The sequence below is a fragment of the Heptranchias perlo genome, chromosome 19 (genome assembly GCF_035084215.1).
Source record: "Heptranchias perlo isolate sHepPer1 chromosome 19, sHepPer1.hap1, whole genome shotgun sequence".
Lineage (NCBI taxonomy): Eukaryota > Metazoa > Chordata > Chondrichthyes > Hexanchiformes > Hexanchidae > Heptranchias > Heptranchias perlo.
In genome coordinates, this window is record NC_090343.1 from 8,576,651 (window position 1) to 8,597,043 (window position 20,393).

Genomic DNA, 20,393 nt, shown 5'->3' on the forward strand with positions numbered 1-20,393 from the left:
GATTGACGGTTCTAGCTTTTAGGGACCATGGTTCGCACTTGCCTGTTGTTCCACTAGTTTGTTTTAAGAGCTTCTCACAATACTCACTGGGAAAGAGGTTGGATATCAGCATCATGTGCAAAAGTCAGGATGGTGCAGTAGGTTAGTGCTCTGAACCATTGGGACCTTGATTCAAATCCAAACGGTATTTGCAACATCTCTTTCTAATGACTGAAATGAGCTTGGGGCAGGATCAAACCAGTTCCCAATCAGTATGAGTCAACAGCACAAAAGAACTGCAATTCAGCACAAATTCAACTTAAATGGCCAGTCTCTCTTGGAGAAGCCATAAGCCGGCAAGAGTCGGCTGTGCTGCGCCGAGGCTGGGGTTAAGCCACGTTGTTAGAGAAGGGTAAAAGGAGATTTACACAGGAAACATTAAAACAGGAGTAGGCCATTCAGCCCCTTCAGCCTGTTCCTCCATTCAATTAGATCATGGCTGATCTGTATCTCAACTCCATTTACCTGCCTTTGCTCCATATCCCTCGCTACCCTTACCTGACAAAAATCTATCGATACAAGTCTTGAAAGCTCCAATTGACCCTCAGCATCCACAGCCTTTTGGGGAGCGAGTTCCAGATTTCTACTACACTTTGTGTGGAAAAAGTGATTCCTGATTTCCCTCCTAAATAGCCTAGCTCTAATTTTAAGATTATAGAATCATAGAAGTTTACAACATGGAAACAGGCCCTTCGGCCCAACATGTCCATGTCGCCCAGTTTATACCACTAAGCTAGTCCCAATTGCCTGCACTTGGCCCATATCCCTCTATACCCATCTTACCCATGTAACTGTCCAATTGCTTTTTAAAAGACAAAATTGTACCCGCCTCTACTACTGCCTCTGGCAGCTCGTTCCAGACACTCACCACCCTTTGAGTGAAAAAATTGCCCCTCTGGACCCTTTTGTATCTCTCCCCTCTCACCTTAAATCTATGCCCCCTCGTTATAGACTCCCCTACCTTTGGGAAAAGATTTTGACTATCTACCTTATCTATGCCCCTCATTATTTTATAGACTTCTATAAGATCACCCCTAAACCTCCTACTCTCCAGGGCAAAAAGTCTCAGTCTATCCAACCTCTCCCTATAAGTCAAACCATCAAGTCCCGGTAGCATCCTAGTAAATCTTTTCTGCACTCTTTCTAGTTTAATAATATCCTTTCTATAATAGGGTGACCAGAACTGTACACAGTATTCCAAGTGTGGCCTTACTAATGTCTTGTACAACTTCAACAAGACATCCCAACTCCTGTATTCAATGTTCTGACCAATGAAACCAAGCATGCTGAATGCCTTCTTCACCACCCTATCCACCTGTGACTCCACTTTCAAGGAGCTATGAACCTGTACTCCTAGATCTCTTTGTTCTATAACTCTCCCCAACGCCCTACCATTAACGGAATAGGTCCTGGCCCGATTCGATCTACCAAAATGCATCACCTCACATTTATCTAAATTAAACTCCATCTGCCATTCATCGGCCCACTGGCCCAATTTATCAAGATCCCGTTGCAATCCTAGATAACCTTCTTCACTGCCACCACAATGCCACCAATCTTGGTGTCATCTGCAAACTTACTAACCATGCCTCCTAAATTCTCATCCAAATCATTAATATAAATAACAAATAACAGCGGACCCAGCACCGATCCCTGAGGCACACTGCTGGTCACAGGCCTCCAGTTTGAAAAACAACCCTCTACAACCACCCTCTGTCTTCTGTCGTCAAGCCAATTTTGTATCCAATTGGCTACCTCACCTTGGATCCCGTGAGATTTAACCTTATGTAACAACCTACCATGCGGTACCTTGTCAAAGGCTTTGCTGAAGTCCATGTAGACCATGTCTACTGCACAGCCCTCATCTATCTTCTTGGTTACCCCTTCAAAAAACTCAATCAAATTCGTGAGACATGATTTTCCACTCACAAAACCATGCTGACTGTTCCTAATCAGTCCCTGCCTCTCCAAATGCCTGTCGATCCTATCTCTCAGAATACCCTCTAACAACTTACCCACTACAGATGTCAGGCTCACCGGTCTGTAGTTCCCAGGCTTTTCCCTGCCGCCCTTCTTAAACAAAGGCACAACATTTGCTACCCTCCAATCTTCAGGCACCTCACCTGTAGCTGTCGATGATTCAAATATCTCTGCTGGGGGACCCGCAATTTCCTCCCTAACCTCCCATAACGTTCTGGGATACATTTCATCAGGTCCCGGAGATTTATCTACCTTGATGCGCGTTAAGACTTCCAGCACCTCCCTCTCTGTAATATGTACACTCCTCAAGACATCACTATTTATTTCCCCAAGTTCCCTAACATCCATGCCTTTCTCAACCGTAAATACCGATGTGAAATATTCATTTAGGATCTCACCCATCTCTTGTGGTTCCGCACATAGATGACCTTGTTGATCCTTAAGAGGCCCTACTCTCTCCCTAGTTACTCTTTTGCCCTTTATGTATTTGTAGAAGCTCTTTGGATTCTCCTTTGCCTTATCTGCCAAAGCAATCTCATGTCCCCTTTTTGCCCTCCTGATTTCTCTCTTAACTCTACTCTGGCAATCTCTATACTCTTCAAGGGATCCACTTGATCCCAGCTGCCTATGCATGTCATATGCCTCCTTCTTCTTTTTGACTAGGGCCTCAATCTCCCGAGTCATCCAAGGTTCCCTACTTCTACCAGCCTTGCCCTTCACTTTATAAGGAATGTGCTTACCCTGAACCCTGGTTAACACACTTTTGAAAGCCTCCCACTTACCAGACGTCCCTTTGCCTGCCAACAGACTCTCCCAATCAACTTCTGAAAGTTCCTGTCTAATACCATCAAAATTGGCCTTTCTCCAATTTAGAATTTTAACTTTTGGGCCAGACCTATCATTCTCCATAGCTATCTTAAAACTAATGGAATTATGATCACTGGTCCCAAAGTGATCCCTCACTAACACTTCTGTCACCTGCCCTTCCTTATTTCCCAAGAGGAGGTCAAGTTTTGCCCCCTCTCTAGTCGGGCCATCCACATACTGAATGAGAAATTCCTCCTGAATACACTCAACAAATTTCTCTCCATCCAAGCCCCTAATGCTATGGCTGTCCCACTCAATGTTGGGAAAGTTAAAGTCCCCTACTATTACCACCCTATTTTTCTTGCAGCTGTCTGTAATCTCCTTACATATTTGCTCCTCAATTTCCCGTTGACTATTTGGGGGTCTGTAGTACAATCCTATCAAAGTGATCTCTCCCTTCTTATTTTTCAGTTCTACCCATATAGACTCAGTGGGCGAACCCTCGGATATATCCCCTCTCACTACTGCCGTGATGTTCTCCCTAATCAAGAACGCAACTCCCCCTCCTCTCTTACCTCCTGCTCTATCTTTCCTATAGCATCTGTACCCTGGAACATTGAGCTGCCAGTCCTGCCCCTCCCTTAGCCATGTTTCAGTAATAGCTATAACATCCCAGTCCCATGTACCCATCCATGCCCTGAGTTCATCTGCCTTGCCCATCAGACTTCTTGCATTGAAATAAATGCAGTTTAATCTAGACTTCCCTTGGTCTTTGCCCTGCTTTCTCAGACCATCTGTCCGGTCATGTTTTGTACACTCTCCCTTACTGCCTTTTGTTTCTGTCACCACTTTACTTCCCACTGACTTCCTGCATCGGTTCCCATCCCCCTTCCACATTAGTTTAAACCCTCCCCAACAGCACTAGCAAACACTCCCCCTAGGACATTGGTTCCAGTCCTGCCCAGATGCAGACCGTCCAATTTGTACTGGTCCCACCTCCCCCAGAACCGGTTCCAATGGCCCAGGAATTTGAATCCCTCCTTCTTGCACCATCTCTCAAGCCACATATTCATCCTAGCTATCCTGTCATTCCTACTCTGACTAGCCCGTGGCACTGGTAGCAATCCTGAGATTACTACCTTTGAGGTCCTACTTTTTAGTTTAACTACTAACTCCCTAAATTCAGCTTGTAGGACCTCATCCCGTTTTTTACCTATATCGTTGGTACCTATATGCACCACGACAACTGGCTGTTCACCCTCCCCCTCCAGAATGTCCTGCAGCCACTCCGAGACATCCCTGACCCTTGCACCAGGGAGGCAACATACCATCCTGGAGTCTCGGTTGCGTCCGCAGAAATGCCTGTCTATTCCCCTTACAATCGAGTCCCCTATCACTATAGCTCTGCCACTCTTTTTCCTGCCCTCCTGTGCAGCAGAGCCAGCCACAGTGCCATGAACCTGGCCGCTGTCACCTTCCCCTGGTGTCCTCTTGTTCTCGAATTCTCCATCAGAAGAAAAAGTTTCTCTGTATATACCCTATCAAGTCCTTTCATCATCTTAAATACCTCAATTAGATCACACCTCAACCTTCTAGACTCAAGGGAATGCAAGCTTTTAGTAATTTGTGTACATGGACACCTAAATCCCTTTGCTCCTCCACAGCTTCTAGTCTCTCACCTTTAACAAAATATTCCAATTTGTCTTTCTCAGGTCCAAAGTGAATGACCTCACATTTCCTCACATTGAACTCCATCTGCCATAGTTTTATCCACTTACTTAGATTGTCAATGTCCCTTTGTAACTTCCTGCTCCCATCCACACCACTTACAGTGCTTCCTAACTTATTCTTTGCTCTGCATCTAGTTGTTCTTCACTTAAACTGGAATTGCTAGGTGCTGAAAATTGGGGCCAGAAGTAATCAAATGTTTTTTTTTTGCTTCCAATTGCATTCCTCACCTTAAAACAATTAAAATTCACATAATGAACTGAACTCTCAGTTTTAAAATGATCACTGTCCGAAAACTAAAGCTGCAATATACCTTTAAGGGAATCAGCTGACTTGCAGATAGAAATATGGTATTCAGTGACTGCAGACATTATTTTTTTTATATAAAAAACCAAATGAAAAAAAATGCCTGCTCGATTCTCAGACCATGTAAAATTTGCCCGATCATGGATTATCTTCAGACCATGTACAATCTGCCCCATTGAGGACTCTATCTTCAGACCATTTACAATTTGCCCCATCACGGACTTTATCTTCAGATCATGTGTAATCTTTGCCATTTATTTAATCTCTTGATGAAAAGTTCTGCAAAATTTCTCCCTGAACCCAAAGATAATTGAGCAAAACTGAACAGAAATGATGCATCTTTCCGCCTCGATTATTCAGACCTGGCATCTCCAAGGTCCCAGCAGTACAGGAACCATCATGTTATATGGAATATTTGAGTAGCTCTGTCTTTTGTTACTAGTAAAACCTCCAATCATATTCCCAAGCAGATATCCATTGATTCATAAAACACGCTCCACTGTGCCCTAAGGACTAAGCAACAGCAAGTCAGCTTTCCTCTTTCACAATAACAAGTCTATATTTAAACTTTCTGCAAAGCAGAACAATTCATTCTGATTAAAAGTGTGCATTTTGCTCGCAGCCAAATTTCGTTGCTTGATATTTCTGGCTGATCTAACAGATTAGCTGTTGAAAATGAAAAACCTGGGCTCAGTACATGCTCCATCTCATATGGTACTGAACCATCCAGACCAGGAAGGGGGAAGATAGGAACAGGAGGAGGCCATTCAATCCCTCAAGCCATTCAATTAGATCATGGATGATCTGTACCTCAACTGGAGATGCCCACCTTTGCTCTATATCCCTTGATTCCCTTACCTAACAAAGATCTATTCATTTTAGTCTTGAAAGCTCCAATTGTCCCAGCTTCCACAGCCTTTTGGGAGAAAAGAATTCCGGATTTCTACTACCCTTTGTGTGAAAAACTGCTTCTTGATTTCCCTCCTAAGTGGACTGGCTCTAATTTTAAGATTATGTTCCCTCGCTCTTGATTTCCCCACCAGTGGAAATAGTTTCTCCATATCTAAAATACTATGCGCTAAAATGGGATAGGCTCTAGCTCTTCACACTGGAACCTAATGCTCTGTCTGTTAGCTGTAAGGCACGTATGTGAAAGGTATTTTGGCATTCTCAATCCAGTCACTAGGGCGTGCAGGCATGCAGCACACAACTGTCCCTAACTGGCAATCTCACTCAGAGAGGCTGCAGGATGCCTAGTGTGGGAAATAGAGAGACTCTGTCACACTGGTACAGTTGGCATTGGGGCAGAGTAGAGGAAACTTTATTCTGCATTTGGCTGTGAAAAACCTGGTCTGGGAGTGAGCATAAAATTTTTTAAAAGAATTAAAAAAAATAAAGATTAGGAAGGGCCCAGATTCTGATCTCAGTCAGACATTTGCTTCAGTGTGAAGAAAAAAAAAATCAGCCATGGTTTAGTTTCATTCTTAATCACCATCCAGGGAAGTGGATAAGTACATACGCATGGATACGACAGAGGTCAAATGGACTATCACCATCTGGACTATGGGCACTTATTACCAACTGCCCTTACAAACCTCTATCGCAGACCCAGACAAAGGCCTCCCAACTCTGCTGGGGGAGATTGTGATCTTCCGACTGCAATGCAGGCAAATCCAAACCTGATGGTTTTCTTTTGCTTTCTGTTACTGAAGGGAGCAAGGAGCAAAGGGATGCTAGGGAGGGAGGATTTTTCTAGCATCCAGCAACATTGAACGTCCCCTGTTAAAACTGTAGGTGCTGTAGGTTTTATTAAGGACTTTCATTATGTGGATTCTGGGCAAGCCTTGCCTGCTTACCATTCATTCTCCCTCTCCGGGGACAGAACGCAAAAGAAACAGCAATAAAACGCTTGCACCGAGTGATGTAACCATCAACAAAATTATGCTGGGGACAGAGTATGCAGTTCACTCTGTTTCTTATATTTGTCTAGCACGTTTGAGAATTTGAATTCAGTTTAAAAAATCTGGAAATCAAAAAGCTGGTTTCAATAAAAGTGACCACGAAGCTGTCTGATTGTCGTAAAAACCCAACTGGTTCAATAATGTCCTCTACGGAAGGAAACTAGGGGGCATGGTCTCAGGATAAGGGGTCGGCCATTTAAGACTGAGATGAGGAGGAATTTCTTCACTCAGAGGGTTGCGAATCTTTGGAATTCTCTCCCCCAAAGGGCTGCGGATGCTGAGTTGTTGAGTATATTCAAGGCTGAGATAGATAGATTTTTGGACTCTAGGTGAATCAAGGGATATGGGGATCAGGCGGGAAAGTGGAGTTGAGGTTGAAGATCAGCCATGATCTTATTGAATGGCGGAGCAGGCTCGAGGGGCTGTATGGCCTACTCCTGCTCCTATTTCTTATGTTCTTAGACCTGTCGTCCTTACCCTGGATTAGGCCTATATGTGACTCCAGTCCCACGCCGGTGTGGTTGACTCTTAACTGCCTTCTCAAGTGGTCTAGCAAGCCACTCTGTTGCATCCCCCCCACCTTCTCAGGGCAACTAGGGGTGGGCAATAAATGCCGGCCTTGCCAGTGACGCCCACATCCCGAGAATGAGTATTTTTTTAAAAATAGTCCTCTCGTGAGAGGTTCTTTTGCTGCCGAGTTTGCCTGCTTGATTTTGATAGCATCGGCAGCTTGGAAAGCTCAGCTGTCAGTGCTCCTTCCTCACTGGTGGATTCAGGCCTCGTCCATCAAAGAAGGAGCAGCACAGAGAAAGAACTTTCCAAAATCACCACTTCTGTCAAATTCAAACAGACAAGCCAACTGCAAATAAAGGGCTCAGTGACATATACAGTGACATCCCCAACAACTTCCCCAGCCTCCCCCGAATTGCTGACTTTTATAACGGGATGACACATTGGGGTCTTGTGCTTCAGTCATTGGCACATGAGATATCGAAGGTGCTGGCTGGGGAAAGTCCTGATAGTTCCACGTGGCAGCTGCTGCCCGGTCGCACCGGTAACCAGGAGATGGGATGTGAAGACAGAAAGAGAAGGTAGAATGAGGAAAGAACTAATAAACAATGAAACAGAAAATAAGGAGGGAATAGGAACCTAGGAACAGGAGGGGGCCATTCAGCCTCTCGAGCCTGTTCCGCCATTCAATCAGATCATGGCTGAATTGTATCTCAACTCCCATTTACCTGCCTTGGTTCCGTAACCCTTAACATCCATAGTGAACAAAAATCTATCAATCTCAGTTTTGAAATTTTCAACTGACCCCCAGCCTCAACAGCTTTTTTGGGGGAAGAGAGTTCCAGATTTCCACTCCCCTTTGTGTGAAGAAGTGCTTCCTGACATCACCTCTGAACGGCCTAGCTCTTATCTTAAGGTTATGTTCTCTTGTTCTGGACTGCACCCCCCACCCCCACACACCCCCCGCATCAGAGGAAATAGTTTCTCACTATCTACCCTGTCAATACCTTAAACAGCTCAATTAGATCACCCCTTAACCTTCTCTACTCGACAGTATACAAGCCTCTGGAACGGGCCGCCTGCTCGTACGGTGGGCGCCGATTCACTCAAGCGAGAGTCGGACCTGTTTCTGGGTAGGGCGGAGATCACCTCTTACAAAGAAAATAGGTACTGCATAGAATTATCAGGGCCAGAGTGATCTCCTGGACTAGCTTCAATCACCAAAGGAGTCGGAGAGGAATTTCCCAGATTTTTTTTCCCCCCAAAATTGGCCTGGGATTTAATTTGGTTTTTTTTTGCCTCTCCCAGGAGATCACATGGTTTTGGGTGGGGGTGGAGAGTGCATCACAAGATACCACAATTGTGTGGGACAGGCTCGCTGGACTAGAGGGCCTTTTCCTGTCCATCATTGTGCGTACGTTCAATGTAACCTGACCACATTATTTAAATCTTTTAGCCTCGATAGCTAGGAAGAGAACAGAGAGAGAAAAAAATTAAAAGGGAAAGAAAGATAAGGCAAAAGGTGAGACAATCCTATCAAAGCCACATTCAAACTGCACTCGGGTTAAATATTCCTTCGGTTTCACTGCAATGTAAGTAGGAGCCTCATTTTCACTGCCAACGTACACCATTGTGAGGGTAAGAAGGCAGAACTCCACGGGTATATTCAAACATACTCAAGAAGCTCTGCTCACCAGCCTCCCACTGTCCTCGTGATTCTGAAAGATCGAAAATAATCCGTATTTTTCCATGACTAAAATGTGAATGGTGACACAGCAAGCTCCCCCAGCGTTTGTCTTACTTTTAAAAATGTACCTTTTCTACATACAAGTTACTTGATTATTACAGCCAATGCCCATCTGTCCCTGTTTGGAACTGCCTCTTCTGATTTCTGATAGGCGATTGGCTGAAAGCATGTCTTGTAGTTAGCAGGAGATACAATTTGGTCATTCTAGAAATAACTCAAGAACCTAAGTGCCTCAAGGTATTTATACGAGGCTACAAAATATTATAATATCCCCATTTTTTGATGGGACTTACATCCAATGTCAGGAGATGACATGTAGTGTCAGATGACTCCCAGTATTACGCTTCATCAGAATCTGAGTGACAACCAGCGGCATAGGTGCCAATTTGGGTGTATTTTGGGGCACACTTGCATTTGCTTTTCCCTCACTGATGGCCCACCTGCCTGCCTGATTCTCAGTGCTCTGCCTACCTTTCTACTGGCTCCCCTGCTCAATTCCCAATACCTCGCTTGCCTCACCCTCCATGCACACTCACCCACCCAATAACTTGTCTCCCTGGGGGTGGAAATCGGCATGTGTTGCACCCATTTTCCGAGCATAAAACAGGGCGCAAATCACACCAATTTAGCAGGGGGGACAGCCTGCACCCAATCTGTGCAGGTGTTGGTCCCAATGCTAAATACGTGGGGACCATTTACAGGGCAGTGGGAATAGATTTGAGTTCCTCCAGCAAATAGCCAGAACAGACACGATGGCTTCTTTCGGTGCTGCAAACTTCTATGATTGTACAGGTACCATTGGGTTGTCCTTACCCGTGGGACTGCGCCTCACCACTAGTTGCTACCTTCGTGGGGGGGGGTGGGGGGGAAGGGGGAGGAGAGACTTTGGCTGAAAAGATATGAGAAATGCTATTATTCTTGATCCATTTGTCCAGTAATTTGTTGTTAGGAAAATCACCAAAATTTATACCTATGAGGAGTTTTCCAGGGATATCAGGCAATGGCTCCTACAGAGTCATTTCCCAACAAGTTGGCTCAGGGACAGTCCCAAACTGTACTGAGGCAGCAGACATTACTTTGCAATTCATGGTTTGTCCTAGCTCAGTTCTGTTGCATTATAAAAGACATTAGAATGGTTCCACTACATAATCTCCACCGTATCCAAATTCCATTACATTCTGGGTTGCCTACCTGTTGGGTAGAAACAAAGCAATGATGCAAGCGCCAGGATTGGCCATGGAACTCAAAGCAGCAGACAGGTGGTAAGCAGTGTTTCCATAGGGGATGCATGAAAAGGTCTGCACTGATGGTAGGAATCCATTGGTCAATGAATTCACCCAGGCAACCAGAAGATAAATGAACAGAAGCTGGTGCCTGGAGTACTTAGTGAATATACCAGTTGCCATATTTTGTGTTTCAGCTGTGAGCTTAGCTTTAGCCACCCCCATCTGCAGACTAGTTAGACTGGAACTTTGTGTATCCGCTGGTCCCTCAGAGATGTATTTATTCAGTTCTAATTCAGTAGTTGAGATATGCACCACTTGGTTAGACACTAGCTCTTCATTAGACTCCTTGTGAGGTAACCGTGTGAGGGAAACAAAAGCCACCAAGCAGAAAACCATCATAGCCGTGAGGAAAGCTAAGAATATTTCAGTAGAGAAGTTGGCAGGTAAGTAATGAGTTTCAATCTGGTAAACAGTTGCCCCGTTTGTGAAGTTACCAATGGTCACGTTGGCTGGCTTTGAAACATTCACACACTGGGCCATCCCAGCACCTTGGCCTAGTGCCACAAGGCCAGGGACAAATCCACTCAGACCTTCTCCAATGAAGTAGGTGGTCATGTACTTTGTCTGGAGTCTCATCATGAAAGGAAGAAAGGTCACTGAAGATGTGCAGTCCACTAGTGACAAGAAAAACGTCAGTATAAGAAACGCTGTACTATGAGACTTATCGGCCACTAGCGTAGTTTCCCTCCAGAAGAATATCATCAGCAAGCTGGCCAGTATTCCGATGCTGATAATAATGTAGATGGCAATGATCTCCTTCATCTTCCCTGGGGCAAACTTGTGCAGGAGAGTGACAAACAGAGGTCCCACATTGGCCAGTTGAATGATGACAGTGAGGTAAGAGGGCAACTCCCAACCTTCAGGCAACACATTCACAATAAGCGGAAGCTCCACCCAAAGTCCATTGATGGCCACCCATGAGCCGGTGCCAAATATACAGGCCAGTATGTGGATGAGCAGGGACATGGTGCTGTGATACAGATCAGTCTATGGGATGGCGTTCATTTGCATTAGAAGGTACAGGACTGATGGGAGCTAGGCATCGCCTCCTGAAATGCAAAGTAACAATAAAATAATCATACGTTTATCAAATAAGGTGCTCCAAAACAGTGGGATTTGTATTCTTTGCTTATGGAGTACACCTATGCGTAAAACAGCACCCCATCCCCGGGGTCCGGAATTGAGCCACTCACATCATATCCCATATTAAGTCCCGCTCCCTATCACCAATAAATCCAATAGGGAATTCAGGAGAAACTTCTTCACCCAGAGTGTGTTTAGAATGTGGAACTTGCTACACACATGGAGTAGTTGAGGCGACTAGCATTTAAGGGGAAGCTAGATAAACGCATGAGGGAGAAAGGAATAGAAGGATATGTTGATGGGGTTAGATGAAGAAGGGTGTGAGGAGGCTCGTGTGGAGCATAAACACTGACATGGACCTATTGGGCCAATAGCCTGTTTATGAGCTGTACATTCAATGTAATTTTATGTGCTCCTATTCTTGTCCATCTCCACTGGCTTCCCATTCCCCCCAGCACATTGATTCAAAATCCTCTTCCTCATTTGCAGAGCCCTCCGTGACCTTGCTCCACTCTCCCAATGTGACCCTCCTGCATCCCTGTTCAAACCCTCCACTCTTCCAACTCCAGTCTATCGCACAGTCCTTCCTCCCTCCACTTCAGTACTGTCAGCACAACCATCGCCACTCCTGCACTCTTCCTAAAGCCCTCTGCCTTGCTACATCTCTCGCCAGCTTCCGAAGCCTCCGCAAAACCCACCTCTTCAACCACACTTTGGGTGGGATGGGGAGGATGGGGGGGGGGGGGGGGTCTTTTAACTCCACCCACCTGCTGAAAACCGAGCGTGGGGGGGCTGTTAAATGAACTTACCCACTGGCTTCTCGTGCTGATCTGGCCAACTTTAGTTTTAAATTGCATTGCGGCAAGGAAACTCATCCGAAGCCAGCGAGGTCCTTCTTTAAATATGCAGATCGGGCTCCAATGACCTCATCGGGCCCCGACTGAATATTAACCGGAGACCCGAGGTGGGGGGGGGGGGGGGGTGGAGGGGGGAGGGGTAAGCAGTGGTAGCTTCCCCGCCAGGCCAAACCTGCTGGTAGCTGGATCGAGGGCCAGAAGAGGACATGGTAAGTTAAACATTTGTAAGGTTTCCTTGTAGGCTACGAGGAGCAGGAGTGGGCCTGGGGCCTCCCCTCCTGCTCTTGACTGCGATCACCACCGGACTCCCCCACCCCCACTCCCCCTTTACGACCTACCTGAGTGCCGGGGACCTTTCCATTGGGTCCTCAATGGCCGCCCGAAATCCCGCTCCTGCCAGCGGGCCAGGTACTGATTTCTGCCAGGTTTGGGCTACGATCCGACATTCCTCAGCAAAATGAGGCCCCGGGAACTAAAATGCCTCCGGGCATCTCGTGAGGCCGACACGTGAGCTTGCCTCTCGCCCCGACCCTTCCCCACCCGCCCCCGTGCACCAATCCCGCCTCTCGTTAAAATCGACTCCCCCCCCCCCCCCCCCATTTCAGTCAGCTCTTCTAACTCTTCCCCACCACCTACTGCCATGTGACCAATCCCCCTTTCAGACATCTTGTTTGTTAAAGGTGTTGTATTAGTGCAAGTTGTTGTTATACATTGATATTACTGGCACCAACACTCACTCATGGAAACACTCCAAGGTCAACATCAGTGGAGTGTATCCACTCCATTATTACGCTCAGTAAATGAATGATTAACAAAGACTGTGCAGGAGTCTTTAAAGTGTATTTGTTTTAGGTATTCTTTGCGAAGAAAGAGAAATCACAAGGGGGCATGTCCATAGATACAGACTTTAACATTCACAGCAGCCACTCCCAAATTTTCTTACTCCTTTAATGATACATTGCTGGGTGCACTAAAGAAAAAAACGTCCAGATTTTTATTTTCTCTTTTGCTGAATGGATGGGGTCGTTTCCGCAATGAGGTACATCTCCATGGCAACTGTCACTCTGCAATGTCTCGGCAAGTGGCCCGTAGTCACGTCAGCAGAATATTTGACCGGGGTTGGAAGGGGGGGGCGGGGGTTGCCATCACAGCCAAACACAATCCCGTTCTCTCTCAACATCCACACACTTGCACTTTCCAAGAGGTCACTGGATAGCGATCAGAAGGCCACTATTCTCCCCACACTCCTTTGCTGAGGGGCATTAAAGTTAATTGTAACGCTGCTGCAGCCACCCTGACTAGAATCATGTAACCCCCAACACTAGGGACTGAACTCATAAATGAGGTCTGACCAGAGCTTTATATAACAGTAACTTTCAAAGAACCATAGACATGTACGCACAGAAGGAGGCCATTCCAGCCCATCGAGCACGTGCCGCAGCTGGCTGCACTGGAACCATCTACTCTGGTCCCATTTTCCTGCTGTTTCCATGTACTCTTTCATATTTTTCTTTCCCTAGCGATTTCCTATCTCCCTTCTAAACATTTCGATTCTGTTTTTTTTTTATAAAAGTTTTAATTTAAATAAAAAAGTTTTTTTTTAAATTTTTTTACGGGTGGCATTGCTGTATTAGGAGAATCCAATCACTGGGCCTTCCTTTTAATTTATGAGGGAGGTAATGAGCCTTTCAGCACCCTTTACATTAACGACCTGATCCTTTGATTGCTGAGTTAGGTTCACTTTACAAAGGCTTTAGCCACACATCTCAGCGCTCCAAAAGCTCGAGTGTTTGGAGGGGGTCAGGATAAGGAAAGGCATTACACCACTTCTCTTCTTTCTCCCTGGTTGCTAACCAACGTAAAGCAGTACCCAGAATAAGTGGTGATGGGGCTTGAAACATCCAGAGCAGTTCAGACTTTCCCTAAGAGAGAAAAAAAAACAAGAGAGAGTTTCTGACCTGCAGAAGGAAATGGCCAAAGAAGTTCTTGTAGTCTTAGCCTGGAGCGTAACACTGATGAGACTGTACGCTGTTCAGGCTCCAGCCCCTCGTAGGCACAACTCCAAACCACAACCCTCAAGGTTGCTTTAACCAATAACACTGCCCCCTACCACCACTTTGTACTATGGCCGCATTCCAGCAGTCATTCTCTACCTGATAAGATCAAGGTGTGCTTTATGAGTTTAGACCCAGAAGAAAGATACATTTAATCTTCCACGTCTCACTTGAGCACATTAAAAACAGAAGTGATTTTCAAAAAATTATGACTAAAAGCTGCTTGGTTATACAGTGAGACCAGCCCACACCCTCTCACATTCCTATGTAATTCTGCACAAGCTAATAACTGCGTATTTCAGTACAGTTCTACTCCTGATAGTTCAAGTCAATTGTTGTGCTAAAAAAATTTGAATTACCTAATGATTTGAATTAAGCAACATGAATAAGTCAGCAAAGTTCAAATTTAGCATTTAAAATATTTGTATTGTCAGATTATTGGAATTATCTTGGATTGGCCAAGACATTAAATGAGCAATGGCAGGTCTTCAAGGCAGAGATAGTTTGGGCACAAACCAAGCATATTCCCATAAGGAGGAACGATATGGCATCCAAAGCTCGAGCTCCCTGGATGACAAAGGAAATAGGGGTTAAAATAAAACAGAGAAAGGAGGCTTATGACAAATCGAAAGCAAAATACTGCGGATACTGGAAATCTGAAATAAAAACAGAAAATGCTGGAAATACTCAGCAAGTCAGGCAGCGTCTGTAGAGAGAGAAACAGAGTTAACGTTTCAGGTCGATGACCTTTCGTCAGAACTGGAAGAAGTTGAAGATTTAACAGTTTTTAACAAGTACAGAGCCAGGGAAAGTGGAGTGGGGGGGGTGGAGGAAAGAAGAAAAGGGAAGGTCTGTGATAGGGTCAGGGCCAGGAGTGATTAAATGTCAAAAGGGATGATGGTGCAGGGCAAGGAAGGTGGGAATGGGACAAGTAAAGAAACAAAAGATGGGTCTAGAGGAGCTGTAAATGGCAACAGCAGAACCATTACCAGCAGCTGCTGTCCGAAAAAATGGGAGCAGTGGTCATGATCTGAAGTTATTGAAATCATTGTTGAGTCTGGAAGGTTGTAAAGTGCCTGATTGAAAGATGAGGGGCTGTTCCTCGAGCTCCCGTTGAGGCTCTTTGACATTATGACAAATGTCAGGTACAGAATACCGTAGAAAATCAGCCAGTAGGAGGAAATTGTAGGAAGAAATCGAAAAAGGTTATAAGAAGGGCAAACGGAGAATATGAGAAAAGATTAGTGGGTATGTAAAAGGGAAATCTTTTATAAATATATAAAAAGTAAAAAGGATAGTTAAAGGAATGGTGGGGCCAATTAGGGACAACGAAGGAAATCTTCTTGTGGAGGCAGAGGGCGTAGCTGAGGTAATGAATGAGGACTTTGCATCTGTCTTCACAAAAGAAGAGGATAAAGTTAATGCAGTGGAGGAGGAGGGAGTGGGGATATTGGATAGGATATAAATAGATAGAAAGGAGGTGCTAAATAGGTTGGCATCACTCAAAGTTAACAAGTCCCCCTGTTCCAGGTGGGATACACCCCAGGTTGCTGAGGGAAGCAAGGGTGGAGATAGCAGAAGCTCTGACCATAATCTTTCAATCCTCCTTGGATATGGGAGTGGTGCCAGAGGACTGGAGGATTGCAAATGTTACACCCCTGTTCAAAAAAGGGGAGAGGGATAAAAACCTGGTAACTACAGGCCAGTGAGTCTAACATCAATGGTGGGAAAACTACTAGAGAGCATTGTCAAGGACAAAATTAATTCTCACTTGGAGAAGCATGGGTTAATAAAGGACAGCCAGCACGGATTTGTTAAAGGCAAATTGTATCTGACTAACCTGATCGAGTTCTTTGATTGTGTATCAGACAGGGTTGATGAAGGTAGTGCAGTAGATGTTGTATAAATGGACTTTCAAAAGGCATTTGATAAAGTACCACGTATTCGGAAAATAGAGGCACATTGGATTAAAGGACGGTGGTAACTTGGGTACGTAACTGACTAAGGGATAGGAGGCAGAGAGTAGTGGTGAACGGATGTTTTTCGGACTGGAGAGAAGTATGCAGGGGGGTCCCCCAGGGATCAGTATTAGGACCATTGCTTTTCTTGTTATATTTAAATAACCTGAACTTGGGTATAGGGAGTACAATTTCGAAGTTTGCAGATGATACAAAACTTGGCAACATAATAAATAGTGAGGAGGATAGTAGCAGACTGCAGGACTGTTGGGAGGAACAAAATGGAGAGGCAGTATAATCTAAATGGTATTATTTTGAGGGGGGTGCAAGAGCAGAGGGACCTGGGGGTACAGATTCACAAATCTTTGAAGGTGGCAGGGCAAGTTGATAAGGTTAAGAAAGCCTATGGGATACTTGGTTTTGTAAATAGTGGCACTGAATACAAAAACAAGGAAGTCATGCTAAACCTTTACAAATCATTAGTTAGGCCTCAGCTGGAGTATTGTGTACAATTCTGGGCACCACACTTTGGAAAGGATGTCAAGGTTTTGGAGAGGGTACAGAGGAGGTTTACCAGGATGAGGGAGTTCAGTTATGTGGAGAGATTGGAGAAGCTGGGGTTGTTCTCCTTAGAGCAGAGAAGGTTAAGGGGAGACCTAATAGAGGTATTCAAAATTATGAAGGGTTTTGATAGAGCAAATATGGAGAAATTGTTTCCTCAGGCTGGTAACCAGAGGTCACAGATTTAAAATAATTGGCAAAAGAACTAGAGGGGAAATCAGGAGAATTTTTCACACAGAGGGTTGTTAAGATCTGGAAGGCACTGCCTGAAAGGGCGGGGGAAGCAGATTCCATAGGAACTTTCAAAAGGCAATTGGACATGTACTTGAAGAGGACTAATTTGCAGGGTTATGGGGAGAAAGCTGGGGTGTGGGACTAAATTGGACAGCTCTTTCAAAGAGCCGGAAACAGGCACGACGGACCAAATGGCCTCCTTCTGTGCTGTAAGATTCTATGATTCTAAGTAACTTTGGATTGAGAGTCCGCTGTATTCTGCAGACTTTGCTGACAGATTACTAGTGAAACAGCAGCGCCCTCCAGTGATCACAGTGAGGCATTGCGAAGTAATTATCTAGATTGGGTCAATCTCCAAGACAGCAGGACATTTCCAGTACAAGTACAACTTATAACTAGCACCGTTGGATAATATTACTTTTTGCTCCTTAATGCGAGTTCAGTTAGATTCAATCATTTAATGGCAGCTAATGCTCAGCTTGATCGCGTGTAAACTCTTGACCCCTTCAAAATGATTTCTCAAGCTGTTGAATTGTATGGCTGGGAGATCCTGCATTAACCCCTTTGATCAAACATGAACCCAGAGATCATGCACGAATCCAGACGAAATCAAGAGGGGCATAGCTTCAGATACGACTGTGTAGTGGTTATGTTACTGGACTAGTAATCCAGAGAATAAGAGTTCCCACCAGGGCAGTTTGAGAATTTGAATTCAGTTTACAAAAAAAAGTGACCAGATTGTCATAAAAACCCAACTGCTTCACCAATGTCTTTTAGGGAAGGAAACCTGCGATCCTTACCCGGTCCGGCCTAAATGTGACTCCAGACCCACATCCAAACGTGGTTGACACTTAACTGCTCTCTGACGTGGTCAAGCAAGCCAATCAGTTGTATCAAAACCGCTACTGCAGTGGTTCAAGAAGTTGGCCCACCACCACCACCTTCTCAAGGGCAACTAGGGACAGGCAATAAATGCCATCTTTGCCAGTGACGTTTACTATCCGATAACGAAAAAAGATCTTTGAGAGAGACAAAATAGAGCCAGCACAACTGGGAAAGAATGTGTGAAGGGAGGAGGTGAAACAAGCAACAAGAGGATTTGCCCATAAACCACAGAAAATAAACAATGAATCACTACCTTGGCCAACTGTTACCTGCAACTCACTCTGGAAATTAAGATGGCTATGACAAATAGGGAAATTTCTGTCTTTATTTCATACAGTTTTTAAAATGGTGGACTCACCAAGATACAAAAATGGAGGATTGCAAATGAAGGGGCTGATTTTACAATCCTGACGTAAGTGTTAGGATCGCTGCAGGGGGGCCTGACAATATGGAAAACTGGTCTCGCCGGATATTGCGAAGTTAGCTCATTAAATTGCATTAATTTAGCTCTGCTCCCTGCACCAGTTTCTGGAGTGGAGGGAGCATGCTGATCGACCGAGGTGTGGGAATTCGGGCGAGGAAAGAACTGCTGCTCACAATTAGAGAGCAGCATTTTTTTAATATATAAGATAGAAACATATTCGGTGTCACTGTACAATTTTGGGAGGAGGGGTGGGGTGGCATAAACCTGGGCAAGACATAAATGTGGGGCATCTGTGGTCAGTTGGCAGACTGATTTGGCGTGGGAGGGAAGAGGGTTGGTTGGGATCTGGTACATAGATTTTTAACAAAGTAGTCACACCCATGGATGAGTTGTGTCTTGTGGTGAAAGCTGTCTGCAGTTTAACTTGCAGGAGACAGAATAGCTCGCTGACAGCCTGTCGTGAAGCAGAGGCAGCGAACACAAGACTACTCTGACCCGCCAAGGTCGGGCTACCTGCATTTGTTATGCAGGCACTGGGATAAGGACAGATGAGTATATGATACCAGAGGTGTAATCACCCGTCATTCTCATCCCCTCATGAAATGATCTTCCAAATCTAGTAGTGCCATTTGAACCTCTGAGGGAACTCCCATCACGGAAACTTTGCTTTGTGCAAGGACAATAGAAGTTGAAAGGACTTCTCTTACAGGAAAAGGTAATGTAGGCAAAAAAAAAAGTCAGAGCTAAACATCAACAGGAAGTAATGCACCAATGAAAATGCAGATAAAAGCTAGTTAACAAGCCAATAAAAGGCAAAGCTTAAAAGTCCAACTGAAACAACTTGCATTTATATAGCACCTTTAACGTAGAAAAACGTCCCAAGGCACTTCATAGAGGCATAATCAGTCAAAAATGGATGCCAAGCCAAAGGAGGAGAAGTTAAGAAAGTGACCAAAGAGATGAGGTTGAAGAGACTTGGAGGAGAGGGAGGGGGCGAGGCAATGGGGCTTAGGGAGGGAATTCCGGATCCTGGACGGCTGAATGCACGGCTGCCAATGGTGGGGTAAAGGGAGGGGTTGCACAAGAGGCCAGCAGAGGAATAGTGTGTCCTTTTGGGGGGGGGTTGGGGAAGAGAGGGAGGGGCTGGTTGTGACGCTGAAGGAGGTTAGAGAGATAGGGAGAGGCAAGCCACAAAAGGTATTTAAACACAAGGATGAGAATTTTAAATTGAAGGCTTTGGAGGACAGGAGTGATGGGTGAGTGGGACTTGGTGCGGGATAGAATGCGGGCAGCAGAGTTTTGCGTGACATCTTTATGGAAGCAATTCCATTATTTGTAAATGTAATTTCCCTATGGAAGGGTTAGGGTTCAATTGAGCTTTAGAGTGACCTTATTTTGGGCAGAAACTTTATTTTATCGTAGCAGAGAGTTTATTTTGAGGGAGACTCCATACTGGGATGGACTTACTGTGGGGGCTGGGACACTCTTGTAATAGGATAGATTTGCTAGGGGCAGATCTGTTACAAGTGCAAATTACGTTGCACACGATGCACGTACCTGCCAGGACTCAGGGCGCTCACATATTCTGCATTGTCCCATTTTCGGTTCTTGCCTGGGTGAACGAAACTGCATAGGGAACAACCGCTGGAAGAGGTAGGAATTTAGTTTGCTGACTTGACATGTGTTTTAAATTATATGGGAGCGAGTTTATATGTGTCGAGTCAACTGATCGTAAGTATACAAGTTAAACAGTAACTGATGATTTTTCAGTCAAGATTATTAAAAATGATTGTAAAACTTGATTTAAACAGTGATGAATCCTCGCAGTAAAACTATTATTTGATTCTGTACTGACTCATTTCATAAATTAACAGAAATGTTTTTTCCCCACATTAAAAATCTATCCCCCATGAAGTTTTAATAAGTGTCCTAAAATTAAGCAGAATGCACCATTTTGATGTAAAATTGAAAAA

General features: G+C 44.8%; 1 protein-coding gene across 1 annotated transcript in view; it reads right to left on the minus strand.

Moving 5' to 3' along the window:
* slc52a3-1 (solute carrier family 52 member 3-1) overlaps window positions 1–14,347 on the minus strand; it is a 33,188-nt gene extending 18,841 nt beyond the window's left edge. Inside the window, exons 1-2 of the mRNA XM_068000764.1 lie at window positions 14,263–14,347; window positions 10,270–11,413 (exon numbers count right to left, since the gene is read on the minus strand). Coding sequence (XP_067856865.1) covers window positions 10,270–11,330 — 1,061 coding nt within the window. The 5' untranslated portion in view covers window positions 11,331–11,413; window positions 14,263–14,347. The remainder of the gene's footprint in view (window positions 1–10,269; window positions 11,414–14,262) is intronic.
* Between the last annotated feature and the right edge of the window lie 6,046 nt (window positions 14,348–20,393).